Here is a 23,572-nt window from a genome sequence, read left to right as displayed (position 1 = left end):
GTTCACATCATGAGATGCAAATGATTTCACTCAAAGCAACACTAATGGAAAGCAGGGTATGTGCAGACCGGAGTGCAGTTTGACTGAAGTGGCTTTCTTTAAAATTAGAAGCGCCGCGGCTCGATCAAGACAATTTTCAATCCAGTCACCTGTGTTCAGACACAATTCAAAGCAATTTCAGTTTCCTGTTTGTGTCTCTGACCCTCCCACTGTGGGCCGAGGCGAAGTTTTCTGATATATTTTCTTTTGCTTGCAGCTACATTTCAATAATAAGAGCAACACTGTGGCAAGAATAACCATGGAGAAATGACTGCAGATATTAAAAGATCACTGAATGCAGTCAGAACGGAGAAACCGCAACAGAAATCATGGGGCTGCAGTGCCAGTACAGCAGTATTATTTTTTTACCATGTTTATTTATTTATTTACTTTTGCTTCAAGTGCTGCACCAAGTTTCCCTCGACTTCAATCTGTATTTCTCTTTCCATTTAATACGATACAAAATGCCTCATTAAGTCTACCAATCAGACTTACAGGCAAAGCCATATGCATATTTTAATACTTTCAAATCAGTGATCTCCAAAAAGAAAAAAAGAAAGCAACACTTTAATGTGTTAGCATGTTTTCAGTTGCTTTCTCCCACATTGATTTCTTAAAACTGGAAGGTCTTGTCAATCGCCTGTCAGTCCGTTGCAGGGCTATTCGAGACAGAAATTCAAACTTCATCATTGGAAAATTCAAGGAGAGGGGAAGGAGAGGAAGGTGCTGGAAGAGAAAATCATAATCTCTGAGCAAAGAAGAGGAAGAGAGAGCATCACTGTACGGAGATGAAAAGCACTCCGACTTAAAAGCGAGCAATGCGGAGTGACTGTCTGAAATCTACACCAAATATTTCAATTGCCCTTCGAAGATGAAAACAACTCCAAGACAAGAAAACATGATGAGGAGTGATCATGCAGTTCGCTCTGCGCTGGGAGAGGTGACCCCATCAGAGCGCATCCTCCAGTACGATTCCTTATGATGCACTCAGACTCAAACTTCCTCCACTTTCACTGCTTTTCCTTGCTTTATTTGCTGTTTTGCCTTTTTGGTGTGTGTGTGTGTGTGTGTGTGTGTGTGTGTGTGTTTGTGTTTCAAGCCGCTTCTCTGATTCATAAAATTCAAACTCAGGTTTCAGACTTTCTGTCTGAGTTACGCCCACTAAATCCTCGTTTACACTGTCGAGTAAAAGTGACCCAGTTTTCCTTTTTCTATGGAACAGATTGAACATACAGTGTGGTGATGTAAAAAGGGGGAGAAAAAAAAAACAACATAAAACCTGTCAGGTTAAGATTCCTTGAGGGCCTTAAAAAAAAAAAAAAAAAAAAAAAAAAAAAAAGTGTGTTTTCTGGTGCATATTTAATTCATTCATGACTTACTGTTGGATCAAGATTTTCTTTAATTTTTAACAGCTGAATTTAAACTCATTTAGCAGGCTGCAGACAATAGAAAATACTGCAATAAGAAATAAATACACTTTTATAGATTAAAATGTAATGAAGCATTAGCTGGCAGTGAGTGCTTATTTTTTATAATTATATTGTAAAGGGGGACTTATAGTATTGCATTAGCGATGCTCTTTGATGTACTGCTCGCGTCAGCTGAGAAATAACTTGGCAGATGTTTGCTTCCACTGCAGATGGAGATTTCATTGTGCATTTACGTTGAGTCGAGGTCTGTTCATCAAGTCTGTGTCATATGCATCTACATATGATAATGCAGGTTATTTCAAGGGCGACTGCAAAATCATCCACATTATGCAGCCACTTTTCAATGGCAGTTTCTGAATTTTGCAGTCCTCAGCGGAGCCAAAGTCTGACATTTTCCTCTCTCCGTTTTTCGGCTTCCGATGTTTACTAAAGGGAGTTTTCTGAAGTCATTGAACAGATATTTAAAATTAAGCTCCAGGGTGAGCAAAGATGCTATGAAATATAATAGAAAATGTATAACTTTAGTTTGCGTTTTCACTTAGAAAAATACATTCTAAATGCTGTTAAGCGAGTCTAGGAAGTTTTCTGCAACTTTCCAACAACTTTTTACACTTTTACTTTTGATAGAATCATCCATAACATACAGATGAGTGACAAATTAGAGTACAAACTTGATGTTGAACCTTCTCGTCAGGGAAACCGGAAGCTGGTTTTAGCTGTGGGGGCTTTATTTGGATCCATATGTAACCACCGAGGAAAAGGTCAGTGAAAATCAATGCAAGGTTGTTCTGTGATGAAATATTTCATCCTGAAGGGAGTGGTTTCATTCAGAAAGACAATGCCCTTGTGGAAATGTTAAGAGTCACATGCTGTGGCCTTTAAGGTTTTCCATTAACATTTGCGAGACAAACACCAAATAAGGGAACTTTTTGGAAAAACCGTTTCATCTCAACAGGAGCAGTATCAATACTAAAGAGAAATCATGTTGTTCTGGTAGCCCAACAGCTTAGAGAGACACTTTGTTTTTCCTTTAGTTTGTCACCCATCTGTGAATTTGAATCAGTCCTCTCGTCTGATTCATCCACTAGAAGGTAAATAAGCTCTTTCCCAAAAATATCCAACTAATTAGGCAGATTTTGAAAGGACGACGCCAGGATGATAAAAGAAAATATTTGATTGATCCCTGTGATTATCTAACCAGCAATCAGCAATCAAATCACTATTTTCTGCTTCATTTTTGAAATGATGAAATCATATTTAAAGAAGGAAAACTGAAAACCAGTGTGAATAGTGACTAATAACCGATAATAAAAACATTTAAGTCGTTAATACCGAGCGGAAAACGAGGTAGGGTTTGTCTCTCCTTCACGAGAATGTACACGAACTTGTTTCCAAGCCAAAGGAAAGTGACAAAAAGACCTTCACAAAGTGACCTCTGCTGTGTGGACACACATCATTTTCACATGTAAACAGAAACATTTGGCCGGAGCTGGAGGTGCTAGCGCACAGGCGAGGGAATGATCCCTCACTGGCTTAACGCTGACAGCCAGTTGTGTTCGGTATGGTGCTCAGCCAAGCTGGAAGGAACTGGGCTCCGAGACCTGTGGCGTGAACGCAGCCAGAGGAGCCTCAGCAGCCAGCAGTAACCATATATTAACCCAGCTCCTTTCTCTGTCTCCCACTCCCTCTCTGCCTTCTTTTTCTTTTTTTTTTTTTTATTTCTCTCTCACACACAGACCCATCATCCCATCATGCTTCACAGGGGTTCAAGGCCAGCAAGACTTCCTAAAGCCTTTCTAACATGGTTGGCTGTTCCTCTCGCAAACCCGAGCCGCCAGAGAATAACAACCGTGGCCGCAAGAGTGCACACACACAACAAGACTGAGAGGCACTGTGAAATGAAAAGACAGAAAAGAAGGATGTGGTGGCGGCGCAAATGGAGATGTGGGGGAGAAGGAGCGAGATGCAGGCGGTGGAGGAGGACTCCAGGAGACAGGATGACATGAAGGGAATAAAAGGCGGCACAAGAGGAAAAAATTAGAGGTGAACGTGTGGAGGGACTCGGTGAGTGAGTGACACAGCAGTGTGTCTTCTGCAAGTGACAGCAGGTGAGGGGAGCAGGTGTTAAATATTAAAGCGACTCAGAAGAGGAACCTAGGCAAATGGCCCCTACTGATATGGGACATCCCGGGCTGGGACACACACACACACACACCCACACACACACATGCTTATACACAGACACGGAGGCTAGCATCCCACCACAGTGGGCAGAGCAAAGCAGAAAGAACATGCATGTTTAATTCACAACCTTCCATTTCAGCGTGTTCGTGTTCTTATTCTACACACCGTGACCCCCTCAACCCCCGCATCCTATCCCCCACACACGCCGAGAAAACAGGAAGGCGCGCAAGGAGACGAGCGCGGCTGGCAGAGGGCGAGTGAGCACAAACGGGGGTGAGCTAAAGCCAACAGCATCTCTTATTTCCCACAGCAGCCGCCGTAATGGAAGTACAACATTCCAAACTAATCCCGCTCCCCTCCTGGGCTTTTCACGTGCCCTTTTCTCCCCATCTACCCCGTGTTCCCTAAACGTGGTTCCCTCGTTGCGGCGCTGCCATCCCACTCAGTAGATGATTTCTGGTTGTTACACTGTGACATGCGCTGTAAGTGACGAGGATTGATACCGAGAGGAGACAAATCTGTGGTGACATTCATCCAACTGTTTCTCTTTCAGGAGGTGAAAGTAGTTTGCTTTGCAGTTGGCCGCAGGGGGCTTAAAACTTCTTAAAGGTTCAAATTTGGGAGTTTATTATGAGGTGTATCAGTCGCGATTAAAGATCTGTGAGGTTAGTACATTATTTTCAACTTTAACCATTATAAAGAATCATGTCATGTCATAACTTATAATTCAATTGAATGGATTTACCGTTGGAGGGAGTAATTCTGCCCCTTTTACAGTAACAACTTCAGCTTTCAGGTAAGGAGAAGTTCATCTTAGAAATATGACAGGCTGGTGATCTGATGTGGTGAGAATGAATTTAACAACTGGAGAGGAATGAAGGGATTAATAAAAAAAATCTCAGATTAACTGAAAAAAAGGTTAAAATAGCATGTGCACAATAGCACAAGCATACAAAAAGAATCCCCAACACTCTGTTATAGGACAATTATTTGACCTCAAAGTAAGCATAAGTACTTTTGCAAGAGCAAAAATTGTGTACAGTATCTTTTACTAAGAAGTCAAAGTGTATATTATAGCTACTTTCAATTACAGGAGTCTCCACAGTGAATCATTTCAACTTGTCCTGGAGCCTAGAATTCAAACCAGGTCCCCAAACCTCAAGGTCAGAAGTTAAACAATGCCCCACCATAATATGATGTTCCTTTGGTGTTTAATTCCAAGGTCATGACAGCAGAGGGTGACTCGAAACAAGCTTTAGGTTAATCCATGGGTTCAGTGGGATTCAACCTGAAAGTCACCTTCAGCCCTCCACCGCCGCAGCATTAAATGGGGCATTAAAGTATTGTTGCTTCTTACTGGTAGGATGAAATATCGGGACATAAGAAGGAGGGTAAGCCTAATACTGAATGTTGCACCATGATAGTTTCACTCCAAGTCTAATTTTTTTTAACCATGGCATGATCGACAATGACCAAACACAAAAAGGAAATCCAACACATGTTGTATGCCACAGCATCCAGACAGACAAAAAGTAATCATTATCAAAGACAGAAACATTTCCTCAGGGTACAATCCCGGCGGTAAAAGCAGTTCTCCTAATGGATGTATTTTTTTCCTATTGTGTATGCATACGAGCGAGCTCATGGTTTTTGCATGCTTGCAGATTTTTCATAAGTTTAAAATAACATGTTAGTTCAAAGTGAATATGGAAAGGCTCAGGGCCTGAAGAAGCAAAAATATCTTACTTGACTACAGCCCAGTCTTCCTCCCAGGGCGTCACACTCTGTTGTTTTGCTAAAGCCGCTGGCGCTTCAGAGATACACGCCAGGTGGCTTTTGGCGTTGGTGACAAGACCAAAGGAGGAGGAAGTCTGTGTAAGAAGACTTTCACTCAGGAGACTCTGCTGTTTGAGTCCATGTGAAAACAAAACTTAACTGGAACTAGTCTTCTAATATTACACACGTTCTTCATCTTCTTAACTCAAACCATGACACTTTCTGTCATACTTTGCGGTGTCAGGGTGAGCACTCTCATGTCATAGTGAGAATGTCTTGGGTTTCAGTTCAGGAGTCCAGTGTGGAGTTTGCATGTTCTAGCTGTGTGTGTGTGTGTGTGTGTGGACTTTGTCCGGTTACTTAGTTAAACTGCAGCAAGGTGTGACTGCTGTATCCTGCTTTTGCTCCTGCAACTATGAGTTGGATAAAGCCGTCTAGAAAACAGTATTTTATGGATGAAAAGTAGCGGCTTGGAGTGGAAAACTTAAATGGATCCTTATCAAAGAGAAATTTGTGCAGTCATCTGTGATTTCACTCAGTCTGTAAATTCAACAGCATCTAAGGCAGTGATAATGAGAATAAAATTTGAAGTTTGAAGATGTCATCATTTAGACTTTCGCTGGACAAGTGATTTCAGCTTTCGTTTGCTTTCAAAACACTAACATCAAGGACCATAAGTTCTTCTTCAGTTTTTATTGGAACAAAGCAAGGGTTTTGGTGTATTAGATTAGAAACAAGACCTCAAAGCAAAATTCTGACAAGGACAACAAAAAGTGGCAACTGGCAGAAACAACTTAACAACAAAGCAGGAATAGCTGGAAGAACAGTGAAACTGGACCTGAGCTCAGACAATGTAACTCTAAGTAAAAAAAACAACAACAAAAAAAAAAACATCTTTTGTACAAGACCTTTTTTAAAACAAGGAGTGATTGCAGTTCCCTGCTGGTTTCTACAACCTTGTGTACGAGTTTTTGGGGCAGGTCTGCTGTGCCTGTTCCTGTTTCTGCCGCTCTGCAATGGCAACGAGGGCAACTATAAAGCAGATAAGAATGACAACTAGAGAAAGCCTTTACTTAAAATATGACAGTTAAGTTTGCATTTTGGCAGCCTAACACTGCTTTAACACCAAGTATTTCACACTTGCACTGCCCACCTCCACATACATCCATTATTTTAGAGCACTTGCTGCCTACAGAAGTTTTTTTTTTTTTTTTTTTTCTTGGCATCAACTCCTTCCTTCTGTTTTTTTTGCTCTTCATCTGAAACCTGCTGTCTGGAATAGTACTGAGCACAGATAATCAAGGTACCATGGGATGAGAGGCTCATTTTTTCACTCCCAATAAAAACTTGATCACCACATTGATAGTGTGTGTGTGTGTGTGTGTGTGTGTGTGTGTGTGTGTGTGTGTGTGTGGCCACAAGACTGCACCCGCTTAGGCTGCAAAAAGCACAGTATTGTCTGTTGTAATCAAGTGAATTGTAACCAGCCCACTGGGATTTATTTCGATCCTACAGATTATCACTGCACCAACTGTCAGCAGGTATGAAAGCAACTCACACAGCCAAGATGTATCACATGAAGCCAGGTTTTCTCCCACAGATTACATTTGTTGGGGGGGGGTTGGGCATTCTTTTTTTATTTTCGTGAGCATTGACGGGTAAAGGCGTTTGATGTTGCGAAATTATTAGGAGCTAATAGAGCTGAGAGAAGTGCTGGAGCGAGGTTATTGTGATGCTGTCACCATCACAGTCTGTGAGTCGAGTGCGAAACACATGTCAACATCACTGACAATCCTCATGACATCCATAATAATGTTGATTTTGGCACTATTACCACAGTAGATGGGAGCATAACGCAGTTCACCGGCATGTCACAGAAATCAGTCAGTCGATGAAAAAATTATAACAACTCGGTCATTTTTCAAGTAGAAATATTAAACCTTGGTGCTATCTTCAGGTGTTTTTTGAGATTCTAAGAAAATGCACCTATTGTTGTAATAAATCCACAAAAGAAAACAGGCACATCTGTCCCCAAAAGAAAAATAAACACTGCCAGGGCTCAATAGGACTACAGTAGAATTAATGAGTCAGTTCAGATGTTGTTAGTTTGGCAGAAGGAAATCCAGCTCAGAGCAGTGTGCTGCGTCTACACAGCCACTGGCTGCCACATCTTGATGAATGTCTTGTCACAGCATGTGCGTTATGGCTATTTTTTTTTTGTGCAGGCCACCTTCGCCGCTAATAAGCCGTGACAGTTTCAAATCATAACCAGCGAAGGCAACCACTTTATTTCCCCTCAGTACTTCAGTATTTATGTATGTCTTTAAAGTTTGCCTAGAAAATATTTTCTCTCTTCCCTCTACCATTAATTTATCTATCTATTTATTTCATATACATATTAAGTTTTTAGAATGAGATAAAACAGACAAACACATGTTCAATACCTCACATTGTGTGTATTATTGGAAAGCATCTGAGGTGTGTGAAAAACCTTGTTTAGATTCAGGCACTAAAACAACTTTTCTTGTTACAGGAAAATGGAAATGTTAAACCTTTTTGAACCATTCACGCATGATGTAAATCAAAGTTTTCTCTTGAATTAATTGTGAAAACCTGAACAATGGTCATCCAGGTCAGTGGGTTCAGATGCTTTTATCCCCGGGACCCCCAACAGATTGCCTCCAATGAAGACTATTGTCTCCAAGCTCTGATTTGCTGAAACACCACGGTGAAGCCAAACATTGAAAAACTCTGCTAAACGTAATGTAGGACCTCAGTGAAGGCTGTCATTGTCCTCTGCACACTAATGTGAATGTGCAACGTCTTAAATTGTGCAAGTCTGTGTCAGTTTTACAACTACAGCAAAAGATGACCTGTTCCCCTCAGTGCTTCTGTGTGATTGATTAAAAATGTTCAATGTTTATGATATTTTTATTCCAATGAATCAACAGAAAATAAGACTAATGCTTGGCTATGGTCCTGATCATAAATTTACCACGAAAAAAGAGGAGGGAATTATTCACATTTGGAGCCCGGAGGAGGAAGAGGGTAATCATCACTGTCCCCTTGCATACTTTCTCCCACACATTTGAACTCCTTCCAGGTAAATGTGAACTCCACCAACCAGGCACGTCACAATTTCAGACAAACTACCAACAAAGCGGTGATTTGCTGACTCACTGAGCTCTCATGCCTGCCTGCCAGTGGGCCGCTGCTGCCCTTCATTTGCAGCAGGTAGGCAGAGAGACTTTTTTTTTTTTTTTTTTAATCATTATTATTATTTACAGTATAGCCCTGCAGGAGCATTTGCGGGGGACTGGTTAGTTACAGGCTACATGCACTCAAACTCACACCTGGGAGCTGCCCAAAATGACCCTATTCTTGTGCTTTTGGGCACCGAGCTCCTCAATTAGAGCAGTCGGGGGTCAACTACCCTGTTTAATGGCACATTAACAGCAGTGATTGAAGGCCAGAAAAACATAATATATTTATTTTGGCTATCATTATATGCTCAGAGGGGAGTTGAAGCCAGTGACCTTCGTGCTGCAACTGCACTCCCATAACCTTCAAGTCAATTCCCACCGTCTCCTTTGCCTTGCTTCTGCTCAGTATTTTTCTATCTCCCTGCAAACACACACACGCACACACGCACACACACACAGCATCCCCCATCGCCAATACTTCAAACGGCCGCTGTACTGCAGCAGTTATTGGTTCCTGTGTTTTGGCTACTGTGCCCGGAGAGATTTAAAAGCTAAAGAGCCGGTTCTGTTTTTATCAGTTACTTCAGTCCATCTGTCAGTCAGCGAGGTCTACAGAGTCAGTACCAGGGAGAGGATTCAGCTCAGAAAGAGACGTGCATACCCATCTTTGTGCTCAGCATCACACCAAAATAAAACAGAGACTCCAATCTTAAAGGATATCTCTTTTATTTTTCTTTCAGAAACCAGGAATCTATTTTTCCAGCATCCCACTGAGCTGGAGACATAATGCAGCTCAGGATTTCTCTCTCTCTCTCTCTCTCTCTCTCTCTCTCTCTCTCTCTCTCTCTCTCTCTCTCTCTCTCTCTTCTCTCTCTCTCTCTCTCTCTCCTCTCTCTCTCCTCTCTCTCTCTCTCTCTCTCTCTCTCTCTCTCTCTCTCTCTCTCTCTCTCTCTCTCTCTCTCTCTCTCTCCCCTCTGCAGCCCAGTTTTAGACCAAGCAGAAAATACATTATTACATATTTAAACAATGCTTGATCATCTACTAAAATAAAAATGATGTACCAGAGAAGGCTGTATGTTCTATGCAACGACTTCTACTGACCTTGTGAATACTTTACTTTAATATGTGAACTTTGTGGCCTTGTAAAAGGCGAATAAACATAAAACTGCTAAGGGTGATAGCAGCTATCAATTCGGGAGCTGATTTAAATTCTGTCTTGCTCGCAAGAACAGAAGAATTGCAAGTTCAATTCCAGCAAAAATGTATCTGATGCAGTCACCAGCTTAGCACAAGCAAACTTCAAAAACCTCCCATTGTGTCGTTTTCAAATCTGCAACATCAATTCAGGACAAAAACCCAAGACATCTATGAAAAGAGGAAGATTTTTTTTTTCATTGTGTCATAATAACAGACTCATCTATTGAATGGAAATAATAACATTAAAATAAAATTTGTTTTGTTGAGTGGTGTTTTCATGAAGTAACCTTGCAGATCACATTGAAACATTAGCTGCATTTCAGGTGGAATGAGTTGCTAAATACCACATCTGTCAATGCTATAAGTGTCTGCACTAATTGCTAACAAGCCATCTGAAAAAGGATGAAAAGCATTACCCTTCACAAGTTCAAGCAGTCTCAGAGGACAGATTTCAGCTCCTTAATTTGCACTTCTGAACAACAAACACGAGGAACACAATGACGCGGGAGTATCTTTTCTTTGTGTGTTCATGTACACGACCTCTTGAATCACTCTTTGCTCATTTTTATGTTGCTCACCTTGTCAGCCATAATCATGGAGGAGCCTCCGTGGACCCCCAGGACTGGAAGTTGTGTCTGAGCGGACAGGAAGTCAAGGATCTGGGCGATGGCCTCCTGATCGGTGCCATCAGCGAACACGATGCCGTGGAGACGAGTGCGGGACAGAAGCTCGCACACCTTCGGACACAACGAAAACAAACTGGTGTGTCAAATAAAGGTCAGACAGGTGTGTGTGTGCCGTAGCTCAACAGGGAGGATGTGTTTTAATCACCTGTGTGATCACAGACTTGGGGTCCGTCTGGTTGATCCTCAGGCTGACCACGTTGATATCGAGGGCGTCGTCGGGGCGTCGAGGCGGCCGGACTTCCTGATCGGTGACGAGACGCGTCTGGCCCATGATCACACCCACGCTGAGCCCCGGGGGCTTTTGGGATGCCACAGGAGGCACCATCATTTGAGAGAGTAGGAGCAGCATCCAGCCCACTACACCCATCATACCCTGCAAAAACACATCGAATCAGAAGCAGGAGTTAATACAAGATGCAGAAACACCGATCATTTATGTCTTTACTCCTACATACCAAACTGTCATGAAGCTGAAACAGCTTCCTTTTTCCCACTTAAATCTTTAATATTAAAAAAAAATTCATATACAAACATGAAGACAAACTTAAAACCTCAGAACCAAAAAACCAATACCATTTGGGAAATGTTTTCAGGTGATACAAGCCTTAAAGACAGGTTGATACAATGCTCATTGTTCAAATCAAGTATTGTCTTTTTCAGTCCATTTCCTCCATTTTTTTGAGTTCACAAAGATACAGCACCAGACAACTCTTTGGGGGATTTATTTCCAAATATTTGTCTCAAATTTTCATTCAAAAATACTTGCAAGTGATCTTCTTCAAAATCCCAGTTTTACCAGCATACTTGTTTTACATGTTGCTTTCGATTTTTGGAGAAATAAAGAAGAGAGCAAGATTCTTTCATGAGAATTCCCTCCAGATTTGTAAGTTGAAGGCTGAGAGAAATGTTTTTCACATTTTGCACCAATTTTCATCTGTAATTTCTACTTGACGCTCCTTTTTTTGATTTTGCTTCAACACATTTAGCTGCATATTTGTCACATGAACTCAGTCCTTTATAAAGTCATGATACTATAACTATAATCATTTAAATTACATCATGCAACTCTCTGGATTAATCTGTCTTAATTCTGTCCCTATGATCACCCCTTCGTTGATGATGAATCTAGTTTTCCTGAGTTGTGAATCCTTCTTAAATTTTCAAAACTTTCTGGTGGCCTTTCTTCTATCAGGCCACACCAAGCTGTTACTCCTTTTGCAGCCCATTGCTTAGAAACAAAGCTTCTTTACCTAAAAAGTTTCTGTCTGTTCTCAGCAGCCTACCATGCACTGTCACACAGTAAGTGTCTCAGGATTTGTTAAACCAAAATGTGTGGAGACACAGATGGCACCAAAAGAGTCTGTCGATACTCAATAAACAGGACAAGACCGGCGCAGAGAAAGTGGAGACAAAATGAAGTCAAATAATTCGAATGAACTCTTCCAGAAATCTGAAATCATTTGATATTTTTTTTATTATTTGTGTCTACAACATTAATTAAAAAAGTGCCAATGATGTGTGAAATGTTAATAAACAGCATGCAATCTCATAAACCCATACTTCACTTACTGTTGGAAGCAGGCTCAAAAAGAAATCTAGATTCTCAAAGCCATTTTCATATCAATATTCTTTCATTTTGAATTTGATGCCAGCAACACATCTATAAACATTTAGGATGAGGGCAACAAAAAGCAGGAAAAGGATGTAGTACCAACAAAAAAAAAACAAACAAAAAACAGCTGAAGGATCTGAATAGGTTAAGTAGCAGCAAGCAAGTGACATGATTGAGCATAAAGAGTACCGGTATTTTAGAGTGAAAGAAATAATTTTGTGCTGAGGTTTTTCAATCTCTTAAAAAAGACAGATCATCTGGTAATGAAGCAGATGTTGAACAAAATACTAACACACAGGGATTAAATCAGACACAATGGAAAATTGTTATCAGTTCAAACTTATCCAATACTTAGGATTTAAAAAAAAAAAAAAAAAAAAAAAGCAAAACCACTGAGCGAGTTGTTATCAGTTACAACTTCTATGGTGTGGCGTTGCATTAGTGTCTATGGCGCGGGCAACAGTCACATTTGGAGGCACCATTAATTCTATAAAAAGGTTTCAGAACATCTGTTCACATTGAGTAACAGGGAAAGCTTTATTTAACAACCCTGAACCAGCGTCTTAACAGTAGAAGAGTCTGTGTGCTGAACGGCCTGCAGTTCAGACATTACACATGTAATACAATGTAAAAGAGAGATTGTATCTGAGAAATACCAAGACTGGCTACATTTCTGAGTTCCATCATCTGATACACTGTCTTCGATCTACAGTGAATAGTGTGTTGATGAGATCTGCAAACCCTCATCTTGTTCTTATTTACATTTTATTGTCCAACTCTTGTTGCAACTGTATAAAAATTATTACCCTTTCGTGTGTGTGTGTGTGTGTGTGTGTGTGTGTGTGTGTGTGTGTGTGTGTGTGTGTGTGTGTGTGTGTGTGTGTGTGTGACACAGACGAGATTATGATTCCTACCGTCAATGTTTTGTTGGAAAGAAATTGAATCACACACGCTGTGAATCAAGTTAAAAATCTACTTTACCCTGTCGTTGGCAGACAATATTTCAAACCAACAGCATATGAGAGACTTGTCACTTGTGTATGCTGAACATGTCTTACAAAACTCGGTGAGTGCAGTAAAATGACCGGCCGGGTTTTTCAGACATTAGCTTATATTTATCGCAGGGAGAAAAAAAAACAGTGGCAAAGATGTGTGAGCTGAATTTAATTACAGGCACAAGGCCTAAATGTCAAAGTAAAAGATGAGATGAGAGGCAAAAACTCGGGGGTTAGCGATGCTGCTGTCCTCTATCCAGAGGCGGAGCGTGGGTCTCAGTACAGAGGGGGCGGAGCATTCTCGATGGGCCCTTATGATTGTAATTTTACCATTCAAACAATACCTCATACCATCAAACAACACACTAATGCTCACTTTTATTGAGCCAAGCAAACCTATATGCCTCAGAAAGGAGAATAAAGTCACAAACCAGTTCACAAACTTGTTCTGAAGAACAAATACACATATGCACGCACACACACATACACACAAATGCAGCCTGACAGGTTTCACTCTCAGAGCGTCCGCTGTCCATGGTGCTGAAAGCTCAGATAAAAAGTCACGGGCTACATCTGTACCATCTTTGATACAGCTTAAATATAAAATGAACACAGCTGGTCTAAAATTACACAATCTATTCAGATAGATATAGACACAGCTATCTATAGCTTTTGGAATTCACGTATATTAGAAAAAAATAGACTCGGCAGTCTCTTGTAGTTGAAAGCAAGCATTCAAATGTTAGGTTCACATTCCGATGTTAGGTTTTGAGTAGTACCGCTAGCGGCTAGCATAGTGTTTAGCATACCATTTAAGTTCCCTCTAAAGAGTTCAGAGAAAAAGAAAAAGAAAAAACTCGTTAATGCCGCACAGCCAATCAGCGCTGGCTTACAGCTCTGATGCATTCATGGACAGTCGTAATTTAAGAATTGGCAAATTGGAGCCCACAATCATATGCGTATACCTTCTCGCACACACTGCACATTTTATTATAATAATTTATTTCCGATTAAATGTGAACACATCACATGAAACAGGGCCCTATGACCTTGTGGGCTGTGGGGCGACCGCCCCCTTGCCCCCACTCTGGCTCCGCTACAGCCTCTATCTGTTCTCTGCTGTTCAAGGATCACCTAAATCAGACTCAGAAGGGGGCGACCATTAGGATACCAGAGTTAAACTGAACTTTATTTCAGCCGAACCACTGATCAGGCTTCATGAGATGCCCCAAATCTCTCTTCCACTGTCTGCCTTTATTTGAACATAATCTATGCCTGTAGGCAGTGTTCACAGTAAAGTGCCAGCTATTAATGGATAAAATAACCCTGAAATAAATGTAATCTGATTTTACCTCATTCGCGGGGGCATGGAGGGGGGGCATCCCAATTCGCTGAAGGCACACAAGTGTCTACATCAATCAATAACATTTCCAGAGATGAAAAACAGCATTTGTTTCAACTTTATATCTTCACCCATTTCCAGTCTAATTCAGAGGAGTCAAAGCTCCTGTTTCCAGTTTCGGTGTACACTGTCTTACCTTTTCCTGTAATGTGAGCAGATCTGAGAGGAGCAGATGAGTAGAGGAAATGCAGTGTGAAAAGCCTAAGGCTGAATGAGAGCTAATGAAACCATGATGCGAATGCTACGTTGCATCTCAGCCAATTTCTTACACCACCGCAGTCCAGCAGAGCTGAAAAACACCCCAGGAGGAAACATCACGTCCACAAAATTAACCTACTGTCTCTATGTCTTTTCATCCTCGCTTCTCTCCATTTTCAAACTTTGCATCTGTGCAAGCTAAAACTCCCTCATCCTTTCATTTCCTCTTGATCTTTTTTATTGTGATCCTCCGTGATTTGACTTTACATCCTTTCTTTAATTCTACCAATCTGTCTTTCCGGCTGGGTTAGTGTGTGTATCTGATCCATGTCATCTCACACCCGGTCTAATCAGGCCAGTTAGTCAAGTCAGTACTTTCCCAGCTTGCTCTCTCTGCCCTGGTGCCCACAGACTAGCCTACAGCTCCAGCAGCACTTAGCATACGCCGCTAAATCACACACCGCTACACTCCTGTCCCAGGGAATTAACGTCAGCCCCAACCGACGGGACAAGATTACACTAACTTTCCCTGGAGTTAGCATCAGAGCTAACATAACTAGGAGCCAGAGCCTCCTCTACTGCAATCTCCAAAATGGTCAACATAGCTTAAAAAAAAAACCAAAAATAACTTTGGGGTCTTGCTCTCTGTAACTACTGCTACTAGCTTCCAAAAAAAAAAAAAAAAAAAAAAAAAAAGAGGCACAATATTAACACATGCACAATGTTGATAATAAAGCTACTCTATAAAAATGAAGAATGGAGTTGGGTTTTTTTTTTAGTAGCTGATGCAGTTGAGCTTTGTGCAAGAAAAAAAAAACTTGTTACCATCATAGTGAAATTTAAATCTACATTTTTGAAAATACTATCTGTCAAAGCCGGAGACAACACACCCCATGCTCAAGTGGAGACTCGCATTAAGAGGCCCTCAAGCGGCTTCTGTGACAATGAATCAGAGGAAGTCTTTGTGCACACTGCAACACAACCCAGAGTGATTTTTCTCGGATGTGAGCGCATTTTTTGGTTCAACAATGTTAGCCCTAACTCCCATTAAATAAAACTCGTGTGGGTGTAATTGCTTAAATCTATCAGTCCGCACTTTCATTCTTTCATTTGTCATCAATGAAGCGGCTCTGCGCAGCGTATCTGGATGACAACACATATTAGGCTTGTGGTTATTGGGTTGTATATGCAAAACAATTTAAAGCAGGGGTGTCAAATATACAGCCCAAGGGCCAAAAACTGCCCAATGGATAACTGTGCAAGGCAGAAAAACTACAAAGAAGACTTCAACTGCAATTTTTTTTTCCGCTAAAGTCATTGCTACTTCTGATTTGTTAACCGTTGCCCAGTTTTCATCAAGATGAGCAGACATAAAACAGTGTTCACTTTTAAACTCATGGACACAAGCTATAAATTCTGTCAAGTTCTCCCTGCTGATCCACAGTGCTGCTTATGAAAGAGCGTCTGGCTTAGAACTACCAAGAAAATACCAAATCAAACATGCAGATCAGATGACACGATGTAGTGATCCCAAAAAAGGAGAAGACGAAACACATTGTCCCAGAAAACAAAACACGACACAGGAACCTGCAACTGAAGCCAGCAAGGTGCTGCAGAGAAAGCTAAATACCTCTTTGCAAGTGAAGGAACATTAGCGTGAAATCTGAAATGAGAGTTTTTGAAAACAAAATGACAGGCTTTGGCCAAAAGAAGTCTGGATTTCAAACTACACTTTTGAAAAAGACATTTCATTCCTTCCCACAATAAAACTCAGTGTGAACATTTTCACTGTGGTACGGGTAAAACTTCAAGTGGACATTTTTTATGGGCTATTTGTACGACTTGTTGTAGGTCCAGAGTCAGGTCTCCAGATGCTGTGAAATCAAAGAGTATGTTGCCCCTGAATTGAAATAAGTTTGTTTTGAACCCTGTTTTGAAGTGATACTCTTCTCAAAGCCTTGCAATGTTTTCTTTACATGTTTGAAGCCTTTTGAAAACAGTGAATCAGACTAAAAAAACTCTCTCTGTGTTTTTAAGTGAACACATCATGGCCAAAAATGTCGGCATGCAGTCATTAGAAAATTCTCTGGGACTCAGCTGCCTCTGTCTTCTATTACAGTTTCACGTCACATTTTAATCGGATTCTTCTTCTTTTTTTTCCCCCCACATCCATGATGCTATCTCTGTACAAGCTGAACATTGGATTATATAGGTTAGATTTATAATGCTTTTTGAGCGGTTGCAAGTAAACATCAAAACAGAATGGGATTCTCCGGAGGGAGGACAAGGACGATACGATAACAAAACAGTAAAACTAGTCAGGTAATGCGCCACACTCCTCTTCATCATCCTCGAGTTACAGTAGCATTTATGGTGTTGAGCCTGAGTCTACTGAGTGCATGAAGGAATGCAAGAGAAAAAGTCAACACAAACATTAATAATCCCACACCTGTGTGTCTTCTGTATTATATGAGAAAACAGCTCTCTATCGTCACGGGGTTGAACAAACACAGTGTACCGTACCAGATTTATGTTTGTACACAACCACCATGACAGCAGTGGCTCACAAAAGCCACGTGAAACAAATAAGATATATATATATATATATATATATATATATATATATATATATATATATATATATATATATATATATATATATATATATAAATATATATATATATATATATATATATATATATATATATATATATGGAGATATATGGAGAGAGAGAGAGAGAGAGAGAGAGAGAGAGAGAGAGATCATTCCATCCCCTTTTCATTCCTTCTTAGTGACATGCAAGTCCTTTGTCCCACCACCCCATGTTTTTTCTTTGTTTTCTTTCCATTTGGTTTGTTAATCCCCATAATACCCAGCTCCAAACTCTGGGTGTCAGGGCCAGATTTATGTACATATTTGAACTGGCAATCTGCATGAAATTAGTGTCTGATTTTCTAAGGCAGCGGCTAATTATCAGTAACTGGGACTGTCTTTTAGGTGCATTCTGCATGTAAACGAGATCTCCGAAGATGCAGTTTGGTTGGGAAGTGGAGCTGTAATGTGGGCAATAGGTCATGGAGGAAACCAAGCACAGAAAACTACTTAAGAATGTGGTGATACTGGAACAAAAACGTGTAACAAGACCACATTTAACTACATAGATCACAGGTAAATCCAAGAGGCTGCAGTCATGACAAAATCTGGGGGGGTTAGATTCAGAAAGAGACATTAAAAACTAAATCTGAACAATTTAAGCCACGTATCAATATCACAATCAGTGTATTCAGAAGATATTGTGTTGTAGTTAAATGAGAAAGCCACAACTCTCCATCCCATCGTTCTTATTAAAGGAGGCAATGTGGTTTCTGTCACTGCTTGTCATTCCAATATGGAAGTAATTCAGTGTTGCTCTCACCACATTTCTGCTGTCATGATGATTTTTGTTGAATGCACACTTATTAATGTTGGTCTCCTCACTGCAGCTGCCCTTTATCATGCCATTTCAGATCTGAGCGTTGTGCTCATACAATAAAACTGGCCCCTGAATATTGATATAGCCTTAATAAATGTATCAGTTTGTGCAGCCAGTCACATATTATCCAATCTCCCGTCTCTTATTTGTGCAGTCCTTTAAATGCTAAATGCATTTGCATGAAGAGGGACAGCATACTTGACGAGATGCATGCAAGCTGCATCTCAGATGACAGGCAAACTGTGTTTCCAGGCTGGTGCATCTGTTTGATAAATAACATGCTTATCAAGATGAATTAATGGTCTCGTCGCTTTTTACTTGACAACGATGGCACAGTAAGCTGTGTTGTCCTAAGAAACTGGCAGTCAGTGCATAATCTGGGTTCAGTGCTCACACAATTGCATGATTTACATGGGATGTGTATCAGAAATATGCACTAAAAAAAAGGTAAATGTATCCATTTCTTAAGCAAAGCAAATTGCAAAAGCTGCATATTGAGAGAGACTTCTGTGTGTTCAAGATCAGAACTGTGTGTCTCTTTTCAGAGGAGAGTGGTTCAGTGTTATGTCTCTTTGGAAAGATTCAGAGTACAGAAGTTAAAAGAAGAGTTGGCCACCCACCTTTATTGTTTCTTTAGTTTTCTTTGGCTGCAACAGTGCTGTGAGAAGCTAACCATGCTCGGCACATTACTGTGCAGTCTGTGCTTAGCTGCGCCTCAGAAAATTAAAATAAATAATTAAAGTAACTTGCAGATGGTGGTATGACGTCTTCAGTGGCATATTTGAGGAAAATGCTTCAAAAGGTGTGGAATCTAAGAAAAAAAACATTCAGATAACATTTTTTCTGTGCATTAAAAGTGTGGTTTTACAAAATCTGAACTGACTGGCATTCATCGGCAAAAGACTTGAATCATTTTAACAGAGTCGTATCTTAGCAGCAATGGCAGCGCGTTGCCACAACTACACGGCTGAGAACACTGACACACAGGATCAAGACGGTATAGAGTCTGGACGTGGTGTGACAGTAACCTGTGGTGTTCACACACTCACGCCACAGCACTAATGTGTGACTGATGAGAGCTGAGCTGCCATCCAGAGTCACTCATGTCTTGGAAAGGCAACAGTGGCCTCTGCCTGGGGTGGGCATGTCAGAAACCGCCTGCATGGGGCCTGGGGGAGGTGAAGCAGCAGGTGGTGAATGGCATCTTCACGTCACTGCATGCATGTGTGTGTGTTTGGAAGATTTATGACTGCGGATAATATGATGGAATGAAGAATCATTAGATATGAAAATGTGAAGTTCAAAGAGTTTAACTACAAAATAAATCTGTACAGTGTCTGCATGTCATCAGTGATGGACTTCTAGAACACAGTGCTAGAGAGGCATGAAAGGATAAAATGAGTTGAGTGTATTACAGTGAGGATACAAATTTTACTTTGAATGTGCGTGTCTGCGTGTGGAGGGGTTTTGTGATATGTACAGAAACCTTGGAGCAAAGATTTTGAACTGTGAGGCTTAAAGAAAGAGACACAGGAGGAGAAACCTGGCAGAAAGTAGGTCCACAAACACACAAGCGCGCACACACACATAAACACACGCACACTGGAGCTACATTTAATGGGCTTGAATAATGTCTGAGAGATTGACAGCTTCACATTCATCAGGCTGTCATTTAGCACTTCATCAATTTTCACTAATAAACTGACATAAAAAAAAAAAATCACCAGATTTACTATATTGCACTTTCAGCTGATTTTAACAGCCCCAAGCTGTTTCTACTGGAATGTGAATTAGAGAACTTTTCTGAGTGTGGTACTGGTCTCCTGTGGGGGGCGCCAAAGAGCTCAACCAGGCAAAATCTACAGAGGAGGGTCAGCTTTTTATCATGCAGAAGAAACCAAAAAAGTAGAAATAATATATGAAGGATATAAGATGTTAAAACTGTTTCTTTCTTTTTTTTCCATACATAAATAAAACATTTTGGGGAAATAATTTATTGTAAGCTAAATGTAATAAAACTGAAAAATAAACCATCCACCGACAATTGCAGATTACATGTAGACTTCACCGGTATGAAAGAATCTAACTGGCATTAAATGCTTTCTCCTGCCTCTGGATCAGTTCTCTCCATCCATCTTCTACACCACTTTATCCGATTCAGTGCTGTGCGGCGCTGGAGCCGGGCCCAACAATGCGTGTGGTTCAACTGCAGCATCGAAACAAAATAATTACTGTGTGTGTGAATCGCACACAAATACTTCAATACCTGTATTTCCTGTACAGAAAATCTCTCATCTCACTGTGGGCATGCCACCTATATTTATTTTGTTTTGTTTTCCGATCACATATCAGATAAGTGTGGACGAACAGCCAGCTGGTAGGTTTTAGCATCACACAACAACTGGAAACAGCAAAAGGAGAAGATGCTAGAGATATTTAGTTGAATTAAACAGAACAAAAAAAAAACCTGGTTTTCAGGCAGCAGGACCAAATCCGTCTTGTCTAGATCAAAGATCGGGCTCAGCGAGGGCCCCGACCTGGTCGTGAGAACAGGAGGTATTTTGCCTGCTAATTACTTGGGCTGCATTCTTTACAATGATCTCGTAATGAGTTGCTGCTGCAGCAAAGCCTGCCTGCAGACCTCTGATTCTCTGCCCACATCACAGATTTGCTCAGTGATTTAGAAAGGTTGGTTTTGTGCTCAACGATTTCTGCCAGCTGGAAACACAACTGACACCGAGGTCAGCCCCCTTTGAAAACGAGACGACGCATTTATCCTCAAATTTAATTTGAATCGGGGGAAGAAAAATAAACATATAAAAGCGGTGCCAGATAAATAACGGGGAGCTCATCTACCTACACAGCCGCACATAATGCGTTTGCGAAATATCACGGCGGAAAAATGGTGACAAGCATAAATGAGATCAATGCGGCTCGAAGCCGCTGAAAGTCAACATGCAGACCCAGCGACTCCGAAATCAACGTATCGGTTTGTCAACTGAAAATGACACTGGCAGGACGTTGCTTCCCGTGCGGGGTCATTTACTTGAAAAATGCAATCAATTACTCATTGTACGTTTGCTCATTGAAAAAGTAATTATCTGACAAACAACTCCAAATCATCCGCACCCACACGCGGCAGCTTTTCACATGTGCAGACACAGAAAAACAAGATTTTGTGGTTTAACGAGCAAGCGGGATACTTTCATTGATCCTGTGCTATTTTGATTAGACGCTGCTAATCCATGTGGCGGGCTCGTAAGAAAACATCTACGACGTAAATTCAAAGCAGTGGAGGGAGGAAAAAATAAAAGGGCAAAAAAAACTGGTTGGAGTCACTTAAAGCTCAGAGTCATGTCGGCAACTGTCAGTTCTTACAGCTTCACTGGCTTCCAGTGGGGGACTGAGCATGTCATATTTAATTAAATAGAGCTGTACACGGAGGCGCACTCAGCCAGTTTCGCTATTATTTTAAGCGGGTAGGAGAGAACCACATGAAGTTCTCTAATTGGATCTTTCTTTTTTGGGTTGCTGTTTAATGATGATTCTGGTATTTGTTTAGTGAAATGTGATCTGTAATCCTATTGTGGCGTGAACCATGTCACTTTTTTTGCTAGTTCATCTCCTGTGATCTAATTAGTCATGATAACAGGATTTTTTTTTTTAAAGGTTTTTTTTAAACCTGTTCAACCTGTCCTCCCTCAGTGTCCAAATACATTCTGTGTGTGTCATCTGCATCGTCAATTCCCCAGTGAATTTCAACTCCTTTCGCTCGATTGCCCGTTGCCAGATCATCTTCGTTCCCCAGTGCCAACACATCCTGCAACTTTTCCTCATGTTTTCCCTGTGTCTTGGATTCCCCGTGTTTTTGGATTTTTTGGGAACCTCTCTTGGATTACCCCTTTTGATGACTTTGCATTTGGACTTTGAATAAACTCTTTAAAAACTTCACAGTTTCTGTAAATCTCCTTTTGCATTCCTCACAGTTCATGACATGCCCAAGACAGAGACAACAGCACAATGGTCTATTAAACTTCACACAACACACGATGTTGTAGTTTAAGACCAATCTGGAAATTATTCCATCCAGTTGGTGATCGTGTGAGGAAAAAACATTCTGAAAAAAGCAGACATACTGGTAGTAGTGCAGACATGATGTCAATAAAATGCCTTGAGGGATGTTTATCAATCAGTTAATTTTGCCTTGATTATTAAAAACAGGAGTGAAATTCATGTAAACTTCTAGAGAGGGTGTCAAATAAACAACACATGGGCCAAACCTGTCCCATCAATCTGTCCAATCCACCCAATCATATTACATTAAGAGGAATATTTCACTGCAAGTAACTGCAGCTCCTCATTTGTCCATGTTTGATAATGAACCTGCAGACGTAATTCAACACTGAGATTTAGAAATAAGCAGTAAATTGCAGCAAGATGCTGCAGTGAAAGTCAGCATTGTTGTGCCAGCACAGACCGTTCCAAACATAAGTCTGAAGGGAATCCGTGTGATTTATCCAGGTTAGTTAGTTATCTTTTTCACTGGTCGAGCCATTAAATCTCATGTCCCAGACCATTTATGTTATCCATTCATTTTCTACATTGCTTTATCCATTTCAGGGTCATGAGGCGCTGGAGCTGATCCCAGCTGACAGTCGCACACGCTTGCACCTACAGGCAATTAAGAGTGACCCATTAACCTCAAACGCATGTTTTGGACTGCAAGACAAAGCTGGCACACGGGAGACTGTGCAAACAAGAAAACAGAAAAACAACAGAAAAACTGTAAGATTGAGTCCCTATGCTAGTCAAGATGAAACCCCTCCAGGACTTTTCAGGGATGAAACACACAGCTGTAACATGTACAGAAAAACACACACTGCCAGGAATTGATATATAAAGCTACTTTGGGAAAAGAAACCCAAAGTATTACACATTTTTTTGACAGTTCCACATACATATATATATATATATATATAAACTAATTCTAGGTGGCTAAATATAATTATAATCATAAGCAGGCTCAAAAAAAAAAAACACACACACACACACACACACAACAGAATGAAAAAAAAGTGTTTCAATTGAATACAGCTGCAGTTCATGGCCTCCAATAATCTTAAAACAGGTTCACTTTCAAGTCACATACTTAGTTACGCCTCTTTTCTGACCTGGGAGTGCCGAGGTTTATAATCCCAGAGCTTGCTCTGCATTTACAGAGGCACACCGTGTATCATTATCCACCCACCCAGACACTGAACTGCAAAACACAAATGTTTGTTGTCTTGATTCAACAGCGAATCTGCCGGAAAGGGCTTGTTTGAAATACCACATTTTCATTTGCTCAACATTGACGTAAGTTCCAAGTGTCTTCCTG

At 40.7% G+C, this 23,572-nt stretch overlaps 1 protein-coding gene across 1 annotated transcript in view; it reads right to left on the bottom strand.

Annotated features, from left to right (window-relative positions):
- Nucleotides 1–23,572, bottom strand: part of grin2ab (glutamate receptor, ionotropic, N-methyl D-aspartate 2A, b) — a 113,989-nt gene that overhangs the window by 75,091 nt on the left and 15,326 nt on the right. The window contains exons 3-4 of the mRNA XM_030094105.1: nt 10,661–10,888; nt 10,408–10,566 (exon numbers count right to left, since the gene is read on the bottom strand). Of these exons, the coding sequence (XP_029949965.1) occupies nt 10,408–10,566; nt 10,661–10,885 (384 nt within the window). The 5' untranslated portion in view covers nt 10,886–10,888. The remainder of the gene's footprint in view (nt 1–10,407; nt 10,567–10,660; nt 10,889–23,572) is intronic.

The sequence above is a fragment of the Salarias fasciatus genome, chromosome 6 (genome assembly GCF_902148845.1).
Source record: "Salarias fasciatus chromosome 6, fSalaFa1.1, whole genome shotgun sequence".
Lineage (NCBI taxonomy): Eukaryota > Metazoa > Chordata > Actinopteri > Blenniiformes > Blenniidae > Salarias > Salarias fasciatus.
This window is presented reverse-complemented; position numbering and strand designations above follow the sequence as displayed.